This window comes from Pelodiscus sinensis, chromosome 24 (genome assembly GCF_052426305.1).
Source record: "Pelodiscus sinensis isolate ZL-2025 chromosome 24, ASM5242630v1, whole genome shotgun sequence".
NCBI lineage: Eukaryota > Metazoa > Chordata > Testudines > Trionychidae > Pelodiscus > Pelodiscus sinensis.
The window spans coordinates 1,775,313-1,795,008 of NC_143075.1; the positions used below are offsets into that span (position 1 = coordinate 1,775,313).

At 45.9% G+C, this 19,696-nt stretch overlaps 1 protein-coding gene across 1 annotated transcript in view; it reads left to right on the forward strand.

Moving 5' to 3' along the window:
- Window positions 1–19,696, forward strand: part of DNAJC11 (DnaJ heat shock protein family (Hsp40) member C11) — a 64,794-nt gene that overhangs the window by 17,740 nt on the left and 27,358 nt on the right. The window contains exons 3-4 of the mRNA XM_075906136.2: window positions 3,568–3,641; window positions 6,470–6,571. Coding sequence (XP_075762251.1) covers window positions 3,568–3,641; window positions 6,470–6,571 — 176 coding nt within the window. The remainder of the gene's footprint in view (window positions 1–3,567; window positions 3,642–6,469; window positions 6,572–19,696) is intronic.

A 19,696-nucleotide genomic window follows, 5' to 3' on the forward strand; every position in this document is an offset into this window, starting at 1 on the left:
TCAAGATTTGTTTGTTGTTTGTTCATATTTTGTCCCTATTACTGGGATGGTTGTTGGGAGGAGTTTTGCGGGAGTTTGCAGTCACATATATGCTTTTTCACTTAAATGATAAGAGAGATTCGTCTTTTCAAATGGCATTTGGCAAGGTGTTCATGGCTTAGTATAAATGTTATGACTTCTGCTTGGCCCAGATTGGCACAGCAGTCATAGGTGGAGTAGCAGGCAGAGAACCACATGGAACCGGGTCGATGTGGTATAGCAAGTGGAAAGAAGGAAGCCAAATGGTATGATTTTATACAGGCAGTCCCCGACTTACGCGGATCCGACTTACGTCAGATCCGCACTTACGAACGGGGCTCTCTCGCCCCGGAGGTCGAGGTGGCGGATTGCTACATGCGAGCTCTGGGGCGAGAGAGCCCCGTTCGTAAGCTGCTTCGGTGCCCCTGGTCTGCTGGAGACCGTCCCCAGCAGACCACAGGCACCGGGACTGAAGCCGCAGCCGCGGCGGGGTCCCGTGCCTCTGAGACTTTGCTAGAGCAAAGCCTCAGAGGCGCGGCACCCCGCTGCCGCTGCGGCTCTGCTCCCGTGTCCCTGGTCTGCTGGGGGGGGGGGGGGGGCGCAGCTAGTGTGCCCCCCCCCTCCCCCAGCAGACCAGGCTTTTGTTTTGGACCCTGGGGCAGAGCAGCTGGGGCGCTGCCGATTGGTCCTGCAGCGCCGCTCTGGGCACTACTGGACCAACCCGGCAGCACCCCAGCTGCTCTGCCCCAGGTCCTGATTCAGCCGCTGCTGGTCAGTTTCAGCAGTGGCTGAATCAGGACGTCTGGGGCAGAGCAGCTGGGGTGCTGCTGGGTTGGTCCAGTAGCGCCGAGGAGCGGTGCTACTGGAGCAACCCAGCAGCACCCCAGCTGCTCTGCCCCAGGCGTCCCCAAGTCAGCCGCTGCTGAAACTGACCAGCGCTGACTACAGGAAGCCCAAGGCAGAGTTGCTGTACCCCAGGGTTTCTGGAATCAGCTGCTGATCAGTTTCAGCAGCAGCTGACTTGGGGACGGTTGGGGTTCTTAAGTTGAATCTGTATGTAAGTCAGAACTGGCGGTCAGTTTCAGCAGCGGCTGAATCTGGACGCCAGTTCCGACTTACATACAGATTCAACTTAAGAACAAACCTACAGTCCCTATCTTGTACGTAACCCGGGGACTGCCTGTAAATGGAAAAATGAAAACAAATGGGAGTTCCAAGAAATTCTATGGCAAAAAAGTGAACTTGGAGCAAAGGCCAAATGAATCTGTCAGTTCTCCCCCCAAAAAAACTTTTAAGGGAATGCTACAGTTTTTCTGGAAAAACAAGGCCTTTAAGATGGAAATCGTGTCTACTTAAAGGCTTTCTGTAGCAAGTATCATTGTCCTTTTCTGTGAAAAAAGAATCCAAAATATTCAGAATTACGCAAATGCATCGAGATGTATTTTGTGAAAGTAATGAATTCTCAATAATATGGGACCTTACAACAACCCTGCCTGTGCTATTAAATCTTTGCTGAGAAGTTGAAGGTAGCCCCCTAATTTTCTTTTGGAGTTATTGGGTGTGTAGACTAGGGGTATTAAATATAGTTTAATCAACTAATTGGCTAATCAATGGATTTTCCATCGACTAGTCGATGAGCAGGGGAACTGCAGCGGGGTTAACTGTTGCTCCCGGCAGCTAACCCCGCTACGGCTCTGCCTTTTAAATGTATTAAGAGCCAGCAGGGCTCTTAATACATTTAAAAAGCTGAAGCGCAGCAGGGGGAAATCCAGTGTGAGCCCAGACAGCTGATTTTTGGCTCGTGCTGCATGTCCTTCCCCCTTCCGCGCCACCCCCCTCCCAGCTGTGCTTCTGATTTTTAAATGTATTAAGAGTCGCAGAGTCTGTCTGGGACTGGGCGCGAGTCGGGAATCAGCTGGTCCCTGCTATTTCCCTACCCCCTGTGGAGACGGTGCTGGAGGGGAACCGACTTTTAAGTCAGTTCCCCCAGCTCCTGCTCCCCCTCCCCTTGCTGTCTCTGCTAGAGGCAGCAACAGCAGGGAAGTGACTAGTCGAGGAATTAGTCCACTATCCGATAGGCAAAAGCTTATCGGATAGTCAGCTAGTCGCTTACAGCCCTAGTGGAGACCGGACAAATAGGCTTTAGCTTCCTTAGGAAGTAGCTTTGTGGCTGAGAACATGCTATATTTTCTGTCCCCAGAGGAGATCAATAAACCCTAAAAGTGTGTCTGGACTGACTTTTAAAAATCAAAACTCTAATGCCTAATGTTGTTGTTTTTGCTGCAGCTCTATTCTGAATGGAATTTTGTAAATTCTGTTGCCGCAGTTCAATGATAGTGAAAATACCCTCTGCCTTATTTGTGTAATTGCACCAAAATTCTGCTTCTAGGCTCGTTGCTGAAGTAGAGGGCAGGTTGGTTGTAAAATCAGCTATCACAGAACTATAGGTGTATGCACCGAGTAGCTGTATTTGTCTGTTCGCAGTATTTCAGTCCTACCTCATCCAAGTGGCTGCGACAAGTCTTGTGCTTTTTATTAGCAGTTAGTTCCTCTTACTGTTGCCTTGCCAGATGAGCAGGGTGCAGGTGTCCTCAGGTTTTTCTTCAGGGAGGTGGTCACTGCTGGGAAAATTACTGTCCTAATGTCAGCGATTTGCTTTTGCTCTCTTGGGATTGGGAGTATTTATGTTTCACAGTACAGGTTGGATGTCTCTAGTTTGGCACCCTTGGGACTGGACCAGTTCTGAACTAAAGGATTTTCCAGACCACGGGATGTCAGTTTTGTCTAGCAGTGTTACCAACCCTTCCACTGCTTACTGGGCTGTTAGAGGACATTTAGGGGTAAATTAACAGCTAAGTAACAGCACAGAACACTGAGAGCCAGGACTGGGGGCTGTAAATAAACTTTATGGAACCACGGGAAACCTGGCGTCTCGCATGAAAAGTGGACATCTGGCTAACGCAAATCATTCCAGGCAACAGCTGTTTCTGGACCAGAGTTCTGGACTAGAGAGGTTCAACCTGTATTTTATAAACCTTTTAGACAAGCCAAATCCTAAAGCTCTGTGCATTGAGATTCAGTGCCTGCATAGAATCATAGAATCATAGGACTGGAAGGGACCTCGAGAGGTCATCGAGTCCAGCCCCCCCGCCCTCAAGGCAGGACCAAGCTCCGTCTACACCATCATGTCATGTGCTTACCTGATGAAAGAGATGCTCCCATGGATGATAGCTAAAAGGTGTGTGCCTTAAAAAATACTGCTTCTGTGATTTAAACACTGCAGATGATATTAGTCTGAATCTCTCACAGTTTCTGTCCCTTATTTTTATACTTAAAGAAATGGAAATCCAGTGTTTAGGGATTTCCTGTGAGCAAGTGAAAATCATTTCTGGAGCAGAGAAAGGCCCTTTCTGTGTCTAATTACAGCAGGACTGCAGTATCTGTGTATGTTTGTATTTTTAACTTGCCATTGATACAGATGCTGGAATTTTGAAAGAACGACTGAAAACTGAGTTCTTTACTCTGAGCATGTTTGGTTTTAATTTGCAGTGCTTAGTGATCCACAGACAAGAGCCATTTATGACATATATGGGAAGAGAGGACTGGAAATGGAAGGATGGGAGGTAAGAGAAACTCTTTGGTTTGTATCTCACTAAAAGGACTAAATCCAGCCTAATTTAAAATATTTGTATCAAAACTATGTGTGTGAAGGTGCTCGTTGAGTCATTTCTGCCGCTCTCTTTGAGAACCCCATGAGGGATTTTTGAAGTAATGCTGGTTTCTTCTTTTTTGAAAAGCGTACAATAAATCTGTGATAGAAATGTAGCCGTGTTAGTCTGGTGTAGCTGAAACAAAAAACAGGACTATGTAGCACTTTAAAGACTAACAAGATGGTTTATTAGGTGATGAGCTTTCATGTGGGTCTGTCCCACGAAAGCTCATCACCTTATAAACCATCTTGTTAGTCTTTATAGTGCTACATAGTACAATAAATCTGACATTGAGTTCCCTAATAAGATGATATTGTGCAAAAGCAACATTTTTCTGAGACAAATGTGTCATCACTGTCTTTTCAGTCTCGTGCACAATGTCTTTCATCTGAAACGCTTTCACAATCAGCTAGTCTGTGAGATTAAGGATTTTTTTCTCAGTGGGCAGCTGTAAAGTGCTGTGAAAGAGGCTTTATCTGCACCTTTCCCTCCCCTTTACTAGCTTCTGCCTGGCTCAGTTGCTTACTCCAGGCTGGTTACTGTGAAATCATTGACTCTATTTGTTGCTCCACCAGTGCACTGAAATGTATTTTTGTTTCAGGTCCATGGAATTTGCAGCTGAAAACTTACAGCCATGACTGTATGCTGAGCAAGCTATTTTCTGGCCTTAGCTCTGTATGCCTCGTCTCGGTTTTAGGAGCCAAATCTTCCCTTCTATGAGTGGCTGGGACAAATCTGTCCAACACAGTTTATTTAAGAGGTGCCAGAGAAGCCATTCTCAATCAGGTTTAAACCAGTGTAGTGTGTCCATAAACAACATTTCACTGGTTTAGTGTTTATCCTCAGACTTTGGCCACTGTACAACCCTAAAAGAGAATGGGACAGCTACTGGGGGCGGATCTCTGGCTGTATAACTCCATTGTATTTTTCCTTCCTTGGAGACTGAAGGCCAAATTCGTTGCTTATTCTGCAAGTGGTGAGAGGAACAAAATAAACACCTTTCCCCAAAGAGCTGATGCTCTTGTGCCTTGTGGCACATGAGGCTGCCCAGTGTTTTTACCTCTTTTATGTGACCTCTCTCTTGGTACGTGTGGGGCGGGGGGGGTGGACACCACATGCAACTGGTACCTTGATGACATCAGGTGATGCCATCCACTTGTAACTCATCACACACCCAAGGCAGTGAGAGGCCTACGTTGCTACCTAGTGTGTGCATAACTCCATGGCCTGAGTGTGTTGTGGTGTTGGTGCTGTGTATGATGCAGTGCACCGTTGTGGTTATCTGTGTGCTGTGTTTGGAAGTATACAGATATTTGCAGCTAGAGAGAGCTGAGGCCACAACAAACTTGAACGGGAGAGAAATAAGGGAAGAAACTCCCCAACTGCAAAAGTATCTTTAAAAAGGATGGGGAGGATATGAGGGTCCCTCAGATCTGAAGCTTTGCTCAGTTGCCATAAAGTAACTAGAAACCACAGAGCCAGGAGCATTATAAATGGTTAGGTAGAAAATAACCATCCTCTTGAGTCTGTAGGCTCAGACCCAGTAGCTGCACTTTAAAGACTAACAAGATGGTTTATTAGATGATGAGCTTTCGTGGGCCAGACCCGCTTCCTCAGATCAAATAATGGAAGAAAATAGTCACAGCCATATATACCAAAGGATACAATTTAAAAAAAATGAACACACATGAAAAGGACAAATCACATTACAGAACAGAAGGGGGATGTGGGAAGGAAGGTGAATGCCAGTGAGTTAATGATATTAGAGGTGGGGAAGGGGAAATGTCTGCGAGTTAATAGTATTAGAGGTGATAATTGGGGAAGATATCTTCCCCAATTATCACCTCTAATACTATTAACTCGCAGACATTTCCCCTTCCCCACCTCTAATATCATTAACTCACTGGCATTCACCTTCCTTCCCCCAAACACACATCCCCCTTCTGTTCTGTAATGTGATTTGTCCTTTTCATGTGTGTTCATTTTTTTTAAATTGTATCCTTTGGTATATATGGTTGTGACTATTTTCTTCCATTATTTGATCTGAGGAAGTGGGTCTGGCCCACGAAAGCTCATCATCTAATAAACCATCTTGTTAGTCTTTAAAGTGCTATATAGTCCTGTATTTTGTTTCAGCTACACCAGACTAACATGGCTACATCTCTGTCACTACCCAGTAGCTGGTTTTCCATATGTGTTTGAGGCCTCCACTAACCCTCCTTTGTTCTAGGAGGGCAGAAGTGTTAGCTGCCCATTTCAGCTTGAATGGCCTCTTTCAATATGTGTTAATTCCTAATGCAGAACAATCTATTCCATCTTGTAGTTAGCTGTGTCGCCCAGTACCTTTCCCACGTATGAAGAACTCCTTACCTCTTTCACCACAGAAGATCGTGTGATAAGAGATTACCTCAGACATTTTGCTTCTCAGATCTCTGAAATACATACAGGTTCTAACTAGACAGAATTTTGTTGTTTGTATTATGGTTTTTTAATTGTGTAAAAAGTGCTTTGGGCCAGGAACAGGTGCATAAATTATAACTCTAAATAAAGTAATTAATAAAAACGACAGTATCTTTGATGTAGCAATGGAGTACAGAAACAAAGTCCTGTTGTGACATGAAAGGGAATGGTCTCTAAAGAGGGACTGAAAAACACTAGTTTTCTCTAAATTCCAGTAGTGATTAAATTATCTGCGATGGTTGGCTGGAGGTTCTGTTGCCAGTTAATTCCTTTGTGCACAGGTTGTGGAGAGGAGAAGAACTCCGGCTGAAATTAGAGAAGAATTTGAACGTTTGCAGAGAGAGAGGGAAGAAAGGAGACTTCAGCAGAGAACTAACCCCAAGGTAAAGCAGAAAACACATCCAGTCTTAAGAATTGAAGCCTTAAATGATTAGACATAACAAAGGGTTTTATGGCTAGAGGACTGATCTAAAATTAACAGGGTTTTATCTAACCACATTTATTTGAGGATTTCACACTTTTTTCTAATGCTACAACATATTAGGGAAATATAGGTTGGGGGGGAAGCATTTAGCATTTAATAGACATCTGCTGCCTGTGGTGGGAGGGAGGGGCTGCACGGGAGGGCGGGGGTCTCTGCCAGTTTTGCATGGGGGCCTAGTAGGGCTGCTCACCAGGTACCGTTAAGGTTATCCTGGACCATGGATGCTGCAGACCAGAGAGTCCCAGTTTGGGGAGGTACAACCTGTAGCAATTTTATTAGGATGCACAATTCCGCACCTGTCATAATTCTAAAATTATTCAGAGTTCCTTCCCTGGTGCTCTCCCTTATGGGCGCGCAGCGTGGCACTTAGCTCTCCTCCCTTGACAGCCAGCCGGCTCAGCGTAGCTTCCGTGTCTGGACACCTGGAGCTGACTGTTACTGTCTCAGGCCAACGTGGGCAAAGAGACAGAGCAAACAGAACATTTTATTAAGTTTGATTTCTTAATATACAGAAGAAAATATTTATTCCATCAATAAGTGCTCAGTCCTGTCCTTTGTTGTCTGGTATCTCTGACTTATTGTGTAATTAGAGCAGAGATTGTGTAATTTCGATGTAATTCACAAGCAAAGAGAATTATTGAAGGACTGATTTTAAAAAGGAAGAGCAGAAACCAAGCTTTTCACCCCTGTAGATCTTTCTGGTGGATAACGTCTCCTGCCGGAGTGAGAGGGTATGAGGTTAAGTCTAGGTGCTGGTCATTACTTTTGAGTGGTCATTTCCTCTCTGTTACTGTAGGTGTGTGTAGGAAGAACTTGGCTGAATTTTACATTTGTCTTTGGCTCCCTGGGGGACTGATCTTGTGTAGCTCAACAGATATTCCCCCTCTGAGCCGGGAGTCTGCCTGGTGGTAAGCGTGTGCGCCTTGCCTGCTGCTCAGAAAGGGCATAAGAGCTAAACTGGGTGAGGCTCTAACTGTAGTGACCCCACGGCTTCCATTCTTCCCACAGCCCCCGGGCATCGCACTCTCCTTTTGCCCCTGCAGCGTAGGGACAACTGACCACCAGTTGTTCTGTGAATGCTCAGATGCATCGGGCATCATATCCCGTATTGTTGAATAATGGCTTGCGCTCTACTCATTCCCATGGGACTGACACAGTTTTACAGTATGTAATTTAATTCTTCTTTTATGACAGTTTTCTCTGTGCTGCCTATATTAGCTCTGGAAAATCAAATAAAGATTAATCATAAAAAAATGTATCCAATATACAGGAGCCTGCAAATTATTGTTAGGCCACCAAGCAGTGTGTGTTTGTGCCGTTTGCCCCCCAGGCTCACTTTCCTCTTCCCCTCCTTCCTGCCTTCAGAAGAAACTTTGTGTTTTCTTCTTGCATATGGTTTGGTCTCTAGTGGAACTTTTTTGCTAAGGCACGAAGGATAAAATGGAAGTAGTATTCCATTCATGGTCTTAACAAAATCAGAACTATATTAAAAACCACAGGAAATAGCTCAAAGCCAAAACAGGGGTTTAAAATGAATCCCTCATGCAAAGGTGGGGGACTTGTATTGGGTTGGGGAGCCACTGACTCTCAGAAAAATCAGTCGGGGACCACATACAAGTGAGAAGTGGAGAAAAACCCTTCGCTGTGGCCTGTGTCTGAGAAGCAGAAAGACACTCCCACATACCTCTCACATCAGAGCCTAGAGGGGGCCAGCCTAGTAGATTGTGTGTTCCAGCCCCCATGCTGCCTCCTGGGGCTGGAGCACCAGCATGGGCTCCCCAATGCTGGGAGGGGGCTCTGAGCCTCGGGGGCTGGATCCAGGCAAGCCGAGGGCTGCATCCGGCCCCTAAGCCTGAGGTTCCCCACCCCTGCCCTGATGTATGGGAGAGATTCTTCCTTTGTGTTTCCCTTAGAGAAACCAAGTCTTGTGCAGACCAGGCAGCTCTTTTTTCTGCAGCGTTCTCTACCCAAACTCTCACAGAAAGATTAGAGGGCAGATTAGCAGAGCTCAGTGTGGCTTCAGAGGAAGATGGAGGCAACTGGATTTGTGCTACCATGACTCTGGAGAGCAAAGATTTGCTCAGTGTGGTAGCTGAGATCAAGGGGCACAGCAATCAAAACAAAACAACCTGTGCAAAAGAATAAGTGATTGAAAACCCAAGAGGTGGCTCCTCTTAGCCAACCGTAACGATCTCTTAGTAGTAGTTTTGCCGCCAGGACATGGACAAACCCATTTCTGGATTCCCAGACTCAGATACAACTGAAGGAATTGGAAACATCACTGTGGCAAATGAGGAAGGTTTGGTGCAAATGGATATTCTGAGGGAAGTGTGAACAGACCCGGCGGGGTGGTTATTGCTGTATAATGCTTCTCTGCGACTTCAGGAATTTGGCATTTTTCTGGGTGTTTCACAGTCGTTGTGAGCAATAAAAAGTAGAGCTTGCCGTGTAAGCCAGAGCCTCTGTGTTCTTTGATAAAATTAGCCATCTGGGTGTTTACAGCAGTTGCTTATTGGCATTCTATGGAAATGTCTCTCTAGGCAGCATTCCTGTGGAATTAGGGAGCACAGCTGTGATCATTTCATAAGAATGCAAGCTATTTCAAAATTTCTAACGTTTTATTAGTTCTATAAAATGTTTCCAGCTAAATAAAGCATTTCTAACCAGAGAAGCTGAGCAATAACCAGATATAGGCAGTTTGGCAGATTTTAAGTTGGATTATTTGCTTTTAGAGTTTTGTTTTTGCTTTTTGACATGTGCAGAAGAGTTTAGAAAGTCAGGGACACACTTGGAGAAAGTAAATCCCTTTATGTGTTTGTGTCTGAGAATCCTGATACTTTGAGAGTCACCCAGCTCCTAGCCCCATTTTCCTCACACATCAGATTTCAGAGAGATTCTCCCTGCGGAAAGCTCTTTTCTCTGGTACTATTCTACCCCTCTCGGAGTTGCTACTTACAGTGTGCGCCTTAGAATATAGTGCAAGGTCTGTGTTTTATGTAGAGTCTTTGTAATGTGCAGGGCTCGGCAAATAATGTAATCTACTTGCCCGTGGCGAGTAGCTTACAACCCGGAAGAGCCAGTGCAGAACCACCTGCGCATGTGCAGAACCGTGTGAAACTCTGCAGCTGGTGAGCCCTAGTAATGGGCATAATTAATATGTCTGTTGTGGCAGAGTGACCCCACTCTTGGGTCCGAGCAGCCTGCTCGGTCCTTCATCAGGCAGTCTCAGTCTTGCGCTATTAGCCTTTAGCAGGGTTTAAGCTCTGGTCCCTCAGCTACAAAGGGCATTGGGGCCAGTGCCCTGGGGTCAGCCTGGGCTGTCAGAACAGTCTTCTCCAGCTCTCAGCTGGGCTCTCAGGCTACCAGGAAAAGGTGGGTCTGAAATCCCTGTTTGGAGCCCCTCACCTCCCGCCCGGCTAGCTCTGGCAAAGTTGCCCTTACCTTTCTTAGCCTGCTCTGGTCTCCTCTCACTCCATGTCCTCTCTCCCCCCAGGGAGGGCTTCCTTTTAAAAAGCTCCAGGGCAGACTCAGGTAAGATCAGCTGTCTCTGATTTGCAGCAGCCCTATCTAGGAGACATACAGCAGAAAAGACACGCACTTAAAGTAGACCCTCCCAAGACATTGTGTCTGCATTAATTTTTATATCTAAAATTTCTCTTCATTGCTTCTGCTGGTGTTAGCAGTGGTCTGCTTGGTGACTTCATAACATTTGTGCTGTCTAACTCTGCTTAGAGCTTGTCTTCACCTCATCAGTGGGTAACAGGGATGTGAAATAGGGACTTGCTGGTGGGCTGGAGTAGCACCCCCCCCTCCCCGCGCGGAGGTAGGGCCAGAGCCTGGGTCCACTGCAGACAGAGGCTTCTTTAGCCCTTCCCGGTTAACTTTTCACATCCCTAGCTTGAGTAACAAAATTGGGAAAACGTAATGAAAAGGGAGTTTCCCCAGCCAAGCTGTCTAAAAGTGCATTGATCAGCTTGGTAGGGTACAGGATACTGGAGTTTAATTTGATCATACTTCATTGTTTGACTAGTGTATCAAACAGATTTGTAAGTTCTTTTATTTGCATGCTTAGTCTATATTCTTGCCTTTTTTTAGAAATAGATTCTGTAGCTGAATTGATTTGTTCCACTGTAATTTCATGTATTGAGTAGTTTAATTCCCCTTTTAATCAGTATACGTAAATCTGACAGTTGAATGCTGCAGACATTTCAAAATGCTGCAGAGTACATCCCGATCCAAATCCAAGTCCTCTGATTTTATTACTCCCGTTTTAATGAGCGTACACTATTTCCTTTTGGAATATAGTATTCTCTGCAGGGTTATTTGGTGCTTGATTTTCTGTCTCAGGGCTGCTATCGCCAGTTTTTCTCGCTGACCTTGTAACACAATGCCAGTCACCTGAATTGCTACATTCCTAACCTCACTATTTGACTTCCTTGATTTTTCTTCTGTGACTAGCTGATCAGTGATGCACTCTCTTGCTCCTTTTATTCATAGAACTGGCTGCCTTCCCAGTTCTGTGTGATCCCCAGGAACAGATTACATTTTACAGGAAGACTCATTATGGAAATTATTTCTTTATTGTTGTAAAGCCTGCTGCCTGTAAAATTATTTAATTAAAAAAACCCACATTTGTTATAAAAGAAAAAATTATAAAAAGGGAATTTCAGTTACACAAAACTTGAAAAATAGGCACATTACATTTATGCGAGAAGCAATTTCCTTTGTAATAATTAGCAATACCCACTAAAGAAATGTAAACATTTTCTGGTGAATATTTGCGTGGGAGTAAAGCTGTCTCCTAAACTTTTCTTGTTGCGTGACTCTCTGCAGTGAAGATGCAATTTTTTGCTTATAATCTCAATCAGTTTCCATAGAAACAACAGTGATATCGTAAGTGGATGCTTTTTGCAGTCCGAGCCATTGTCACATCTCGGGAGGAAGCATGACAGAATCTTTTTAGATTGAGCTTGCTGGTACAGGATCCTTGGCATCGTTTGGTTTGGAAAGCATTGCCCTCGCACGCTTGTAACTGCTACTGGAAATAATAATAGTAAAACAGGAGCAGAGAGGAAATAAAGGTGGGTGCGTTGCAGATGAAATCCAGAAACTGTCATTTTTCCTTTTTGGGATGTGTTCCCATAGCACCTGGGAGTGTGGGTCCCTATGTAGGTGGGCAGATGGGCTAGATAGTGTGCTAAAAACAGCTGTCTAGCCACAGCATCCTGGACAGTGGCATTGGCTGGGTACCTTGGATGTACAGGCAATCCCCGGGTTACGTACAAGATAGGGACTGTAGGTTTGTTCTTAAGTTGAATCTGTATGTAAGTCGGAACTGGCATCCAGATTCAGCCGCTGCTGAAACTGATCAGTTTCAACAGCGGCTGAATCTGGATGCCAGTTCTGACTTACATAGAGATTCAACTTAAGAACCCCAGGCGTCCCCAAGTCAGCTGCTGCTGAAACTGATCAGCAGCTGATTCCAGGAAGCCCGGGGCAGAGCAACTCTGCCTCGGGCTTCCTGTAGTCAGCCGCTGGTCAGTTTCAGCAGCGGCTGACTTGGGGACGCCTGGGGCAGAGCAGCTCGGGTGCTGCTGGGTTGGTCCAGTAGCGTGGCCGCTCCTCGGCGCTACTGGACCAACCCAGCAGCACCCCAGCTGCTCTGCCCCAGGCGTCCTGATTCAGCCGCTGCTGAAACTGATCACCAGCGGCTGAATCAGGACTCCTGGGGCAGAGCAGCTAGGGTGCTGCCGGGTTGGTCCAGTAGCGCCAAGGAGCAGTGCTGCGGGACCAACCGGCAGCGCCCCACCTGCTCTACTACAGGCCCCGGGCTTTGCTCCACGTCTCCCTGGTCTTCCGGGGGGGGGGGGGCACTAGCTGCGTCCCACCCCCAGCAGACCAGGGAGACACGGACCAAAGCGGCGGAGGACCCGGGCCGGACCGCGGCACTTCCAGATCAGCGCCGCGGTCCGGCCCGGGTCCTCCGAGGCTTTGCTCAGCGTCTCCCTGGTCTGCAGACCAGGGAGACGCTGAGCAAAGCTGCGGAGGACCCTGGCTGGACCTGCAGCGCTTCCAGCTGATCTGGAAGCGCCGCGGGTCCGGCCCGGGTCCGCCGCCACTTTGCTCCCCGTCTCCCTGGTCTGCTGGCTCCCCCAGCAGACCAGGGAGACGGGGAGCAGCTTTTCTCGCCCTGGAGGAGGCGGGCGGCGGGACCAGGTGTCCTGCCGCTCCAGTCCTCCGGGGCGAGAAAATCCCTGTTCGTAACTGCGGATCCAACATAAGTCGGATCCGCGTAACTCGGGGACTGCCTGTATCTGCAAGTGGCACCCTCCCAGCAGCTGTGTAAACAAACCCTTCGAAGCCAAGAAGTTTTGATGTAAATAAATGCATTTTCTTTCCAACATCTTTCCTATGTAAACAGATGTGCAACCAGCATCTCATATACTTGGTGATTCTGTAGGCGTGAAATGTACTAATCTATCCCTTGCTGCAGGATTGTGTGGTACAATCCAATCATTCATTGCAATAAATGAAAAACAAAACATTTCTAGCCCTTACTCTGGTAAAGAAAACTTTCCAACAGCAAGTGAGCGTAAACGGAAGCAGTGATGACTGTCCGAGTCTGCAGAGAGCCTGAAACAATAGCTCGCCTAATTAATCTTTATAGGGAATCAACATTGAAATTCTTCATAGAGAGTTTTCCGAATTAACATTGAATTCGCTATTTTGTTTGTATTATGGTTGCATCTAGTGGCCTAAACGGAGATGATGGCCTGACTGCCCTTGGCATTGTGCATAAATGTAGGAGACTGTTCCTGTCCCGTAGACCTGGCAGTCTAAATAAACAAGACCAATGAAGGGTGGGAGAAAGGAATGATCAGCATCCCAGTTTTAGAAGGGAAACTGAGGCACAGAGAAAGGGGGCAGTTTTCTTAAGCACAAATAGAAGCTAAGTGCCCAACTCCCATTGATTAGCAATGGGAATTTGTGCATTTGAAAATCTCCCCCAGATGACTAGCCTGAGGAGTTAGAGGTTATCTGGGACTGCTGTTATCCACATTCCAGCCTCCATGGCCGTCAGCACCTGAGCTTGTCTTGCAAGCCCCAAGTGCCTCTTGCTGGTATCAGTAGCCAGAAAGCCCTGGTTGTCCCTAGGTCAGGTGTTAAAACCTCCAATTTCCCCCCCAAAAATGTCTCCTAATACTGTTGTTTTCAGCAGCTTATTGAAACACACAAACTATGGGATAGCCCCCAAAATGGAAATGAATATCGAATTAAATAATTGGATACTGTTTTGACTCTAGTATCCATTTTCATAGTCAATTCCCTAAAATCCTCCAGTTGGAGCCATGCAAGGGTACCGTGTGTGCGAGGTCTTGCTGCAGAATGAAGATCAGTCTTGCTGCAGAGTATATGGGGTCTTGAGAATAGCTGGAACTCCCAAATGTGTCCCGGGGAAATCCCGCCACTCCCAGAGGGAACACAGATTTGGGCATATTCCCAAACCCCTCATCATGTGCTTCCCCGTGCTCTAGGGGCATGGTGTTGATGGGAGATGTCTGTGTCCCTGTCGGTTGGTAAGAGGGACGTCTGAGCATGTGTTCAGTCCATCCATATGGTCTCTATCAGCCTGAAGCCAGCTGCCTGCTCCGCTAGTCCAGCGCATTAATACATCTAGCATGAAGCCTCAAAAATACGCTCAGCTGATTCAGAAGACCAGGGTAACTTAAATTAATCCTGATGGTTTTGTTCTGCTGCATAAACATGGATTATTTCAGTTCATTCTACCTGCTCTAGGAAGGAGCAGAGGTAAAACTTCCAGCGGGGGTTATGACTTTAGAGAGTGCTTATCTGCACCACGCAGACTCTTCGAGAGACAGACTGTGCCAGGCGGGGCCATGCTTTGCATCTTTCTGGCTGAGGGTTGAGTCTAAGGAAGATCCCTGTCTCTCTGCTGAAATGAGAGTTCTCTGATGGAGCGTCCTGCCTATACGTGACAAAGGTTCTCGTTTCAGGGGTCTGCTTTTAAATCGTGATCTGAGGAAGCAGGTCTGCCCCACCGAAACTCATCACCTAATAAACCATCTTGTTAGTCTTTGAAGTGCTGCATCGTTTTCCCTTTTGCTTTTAAATCCTGAGCTGACCTAGCCCTGTCCAACGGCGAGCACACAGGATGGCTCCTCTCAGTGTGGCAATATGGCGTCCGCATGATAGGGGCAGGTACGTCCATTTCCATATAAACCTGGTGTTGCAGAGTTTCAGAGAGGAGTTCTGAGTCTGTAACTAAAAACATTTAAAAACCAGCGAATTGCCCTGCAGTGCCTTCGACGCTAACAGACATGTTGATGGGATCGTGAGCGTCCCTGGGCACAGCCCGCTGCTTCCCATGACTGGCGTGAAGAGAGCCAGGTTGCAAATCAATAGCAGAGAAAGAGTGGGGATGGGGAGGGAAACAGGAGGCAATTGGAGTGTCTGTGCTGAATGAGGCGATTAGAGTAGGCTCTACGTATTCTAAGTACCCGGTGCTTAGCTTTTTATATCAGGATGTGGAAAGTAGCGGCCCATCCAGGTTAGGTCTTTGTTTAAACCTCTATTCAAGGGGTCAGACTTGTAAATGAAACCCAGCTGTGTAGGTGGAGTCCAGGGGACTTGCATTTAGCATGGTCACTCTCTTTGACAACATTTTTTTCTTCATTTTTCCCCTTCTCTTTCCCTCTCCATCCCCTCTCTTTCTATGCTACTTATTTGCAATCTGGACCCCTCTACTCCAGTCATCTGCAGAAGTGGGCTGTGCCCACAAAAGCTCATGATCCCATCTCTGTGTTTGTTAGTCTCTAAGGCGCTGCAGGAATACTCGCTGTTTTTGGAGGTTATAACTTGGCCATAAATATTCAGTGCCATTAGAAACCTGATGGGTAGGATTTCCATGTGGGAGCAATTTTATGTTCTTAATCTGATTCTAACAGTTCCTCGCTGCAGTATTTTTCTATTAAAGTGTTTCCAGCACTGTTTGAAGTACCTGGTTTAATCTAAACCATGGATGAGAGTTTCCTGACTTGCGCAAACAGTATGACCTTAGGAAGTGGGAAAGCGGGGGAGCAGTTATAAATTATTTTAGAAAGTCCCCTGTATTCCTTATTATGCTTACTGGCAGCTTTTCCAAGACTCTGTCATGAGTTCTCAGCTCCAGGGTCTGTTGAAAACAGTTGTGCTGGCTCCAACACTCAGTATATGGGGCTTTACTTTCAACCAGCTTGTAAGTGGTAGCCTGCAAATCTAGGTGAGGCTTCCGCTAGATGTGCCATTGCATGAGGTGTGTCTTGGGAGCTGGAAAGAGAGATTCTGAAGTACTTTGTACTTTAACTTTCAAGAAGAGTTGTAACAGTGAAGCAGTCATTAAAATCTGTTCTGTGCTCTCACGATTCAAAACCACCTGTATTTATTAGAGAGACTTTCAGGTGATCGGTCCAAATGCAAGCTGCTTTGAGGTGCTGTGTTAATAACCCTTTCCTCACTCACTTGTTGCACTTTGCTACCATGTATGCAGATTTAACTTTTTTGTACAGGCCGGATAGCCAGCTCTGAGATCGATGCGCCTTCAGTCGATTTAGCAGATCTAGTTAAGACCTGCCAAATCAACCACAGATCGCTTTCCCATCAACCTTGTTACTCTACCCTAGAGAACAAGAGTAAGGAAAGTCAGCTGGAGAGTTTCTCCCATCAAGCCCCTGAGGGTAGAGCCTGTGATAACACGATTTGAGGTACGTCGACTCCAGCTACACTATTCATGTAGCTGGAGTTGTGTAGCTTAAGGCAACTTTCTGCTGTAGTGTAGAAGTAGCCTTTTCTCATTCTAGCTGCTCATGCGCAGCTCCGACATTTGGGGATATTGTGTTCTCCTGTATTCCCTGAACATGTGGCTAAAGGTAAGTAGTTGGTAGCAGCACCTCGCTCTTCCCCGCCCACCCCCCCCATCTGATGGGATGCTATCCATTCTTTGAGACTGCTGCTCTGTCTGTGCTTGCATTTGAGCAAATAGTTCCGCTAAAAACAGTTTCCTTGCCAAGATCTGTAACTATAAGCTGTTTGAGATTTGACTGCTCCTGTTTAGTGGTAGAGAAAATTTTCATCATGGAATCTACTACATTGGCTCATAATCCAGTGAAATGCATCTTGGGAAAGGCAGGTAGCTGAAATACGCTTCCAAAAATACCACTGATGGACAGCTCCCCATCCCAGAATATTCAGTTAACATTGGGGTGACAGTAATTGTCACTGGAGTCACTCCATAAATTTTGACTAGCCATCACAGGCTGTACACTTCTACTAAATTAATGGGGGAGGTCTGCAGTCTGGGTGCTGGAGGGAGCTCTGGGCTGGTGCAGAGTGTTGGATGTGGGCTCTGAGCAGGAGTTGGGGTGCAGGAAGGAGGGTGAGGTGCAGGCTCTGGCCAGGAGGCACTTACCGCAGGTGGCTCCTGGCCCATGGCACAGGGGGGCACCGAGGCAGACAACCTATGTGCTGTGACCCCACGCTGTTCTCAGAAGTGGACGGCTGCTGCTGGTATGTCTCTGCACATCCCTTGGAGCCAGGGGGCAGTGTATCTCAGTGTGCTGCCCGCTCGTGCCAGCGCTGCTCCTGTAGCTCCCATTGGCTGGTTTCTGGCCAATGGAAGCTATGAGGAAAGTGCTGTGTGGGATGGAGTAGTGTGGGGCTCCACCTGCCCTCCACTCTGCCAGGTGCATGAGGAAACCTGCCAGCAGTAGCCAGTCACTTCCAGGAGTGGCGTGGGGCCACGGCAGGCAGGCACCCTCCCTGAACGCCCCGCTGCACCTTGGACCCTACTTTGTCCACCCCAATTGAGTTGGTCTAAGGAGCTTCTTGCACTCTTCCAAAGAGTTTTATGTGTAGTGAGACTGCTTTCTGTTTGAAACTTTACATACTGCTATTGTGGTTCAAGGTGAAGATTTACAACTACCGCTGGTATAGAAAAAGAAACCCCAGATACAAATCTGTTGATGTATAAAATAATACTAATGAGGAAAAAATACAGTAATTTCCAGGAATTAATCTCCTATAGTTCCTAATTAGGCAAGGGTGAGGACAAGTTAAAGATTTATAAGCTGACCAGTCAACCAGACTCCTTATTTGGAACCCAAAGTACAAGCAAGCAGCAGTGAAGACCAAAATAAATAAATAAATAAAATGAAGCAGATACAGTACTGTTAAATGTACACTATTTAAATTATGGAAAGTTTTTTTTTTTTAATGACACAGTAAGGAAACTTTCTGTGCTTGTTTAATTTAAATTAAGTTGATTTAAAAGCAGTATTTTCTTCTGCATGGTATTTCCAAAGCTGTATTAAATTAGTAGTTAGTTGTAAACTTTTGAAAGAAAACCATAATGTTTTGATTAAAGTTAATGCCATTTTAGAGTTACAAACAACCTTCATTCCCCAGATGTTCGTAACTGCGAGGTTCTATTGTATCTGATAAAAAGACCAAGTAGTGCAGCTCTTCATCAGATTTCTTTTTCATTCATAGATTCAATTTGTCTTTAAAACGACCTCATAAATGATTATTATGTTAGTGGATTACCACAGTAGGCCAGTGGACGTTGAGTGCTAAATAAGATCTGTGTAATAATTGACAAAGGAAGGGGGAGAGAGGGGGAAAGGCAGAGAGTCCATAAAAAGCAGTAAGTATCAAGTGAATGCTTTATGAAAAGGTCTGGTAGATGATCATCTTTTTGTAGAGAAACTTAGATTTTAAGTTTTTAGAAAAAACTCAGACGAGTAATTTTTTTTCTGCCCATTACAGAGTAGCTGATGATAGGGCCCTACCAACTTCAGTCCATTGTGGTTAATTTCACAGTCATGGGATGTTAAAAATAATGTCATGATTTCAAATATTTCGATCTGAAATGTCATGGTTTTGTAACTGTAGGGGTCCTGACCCGAAAGAAGGAAGTGGGGGAGTGGCAAAGTTGAGGGGTTGTGATATTTTCACCTTTTTGTGCTGCTGCTGGCAGGCAGCCCAGCTCTGAAGGCAGCACCACTGCTAGCAGCAGTAAGGCTATCATGCTGTGGTTTTGCTACCCTGGTTTCTGTGCTGTTGCCTTCCGAGCTGGACCCTCAGGCAGCAGCCACCACCCTTTGGCTGCCTACTGATTTCTGCGCTGCTGCCTTCAGACCTGGGCACCTGGCCACCAGCTGCCATTTTCTGGCCAGCTCCAAAGACAGCACAAGAAGTAATACCACGCCCCTCCTACCATAACCTGGCTAGCTCCCAGCAACCCTTATCTGTGTTGGGACCCCCAGTTTGAGAAACATTCATCTCCTTTGTGAAATCTGTATAGCATAAAAGCACACCGGACCAGAGTTCATGGTACATGACGTGTTTTTCATGGCTGTGAATTTGGTAGAGCCCTAGAGATGAGATCTTAGGCTTGTGTGCAGAATATAGCAGCAGAATAGAAATACGGTGAAGTGAAGTACTTTACAACAGGCTTTCTTTGAAGTTCAAATCTACTTCAGCTTGAAGAACGCATTTTCAAGAAATGTAAGTGGAAGTGAAGCAGGATGTAAACTCTGTGCAAGTTGGAATGCACAGTGGCCTGACTAGCAGACAGAAATTTGAGCAAGCAAAATGTGCCTTACTCAACTTATGGCTTTTTTCTTTATACTTCAGTTTTTCTGCTGCTGCTTTCTGTCTTTGTTCACTATCTAGATTCAACAAAAATACTGCTACTTCTTCAGTGCTGAAGTTTAACTCATTTTTTAAAAGCATATTTAGTAGAATATGAAAGTGAGTTACAAGCTATAACAAACCCGCTCTTCTGAGATTGGACATTTGATGTGGAAAATCATCCAATTCTGCAGCTATGACCAGTGCATTTGCAAGAGATGAAGAGCAGCATAAAAGCATTGGAACAGTTCTCTAGGTTGGAAAAAGAAGTGCTGTTGAAAGCAATGCTTGCAAACATACAGCATCACTTGATCAGTCACTCTCTGGAATGCATGTA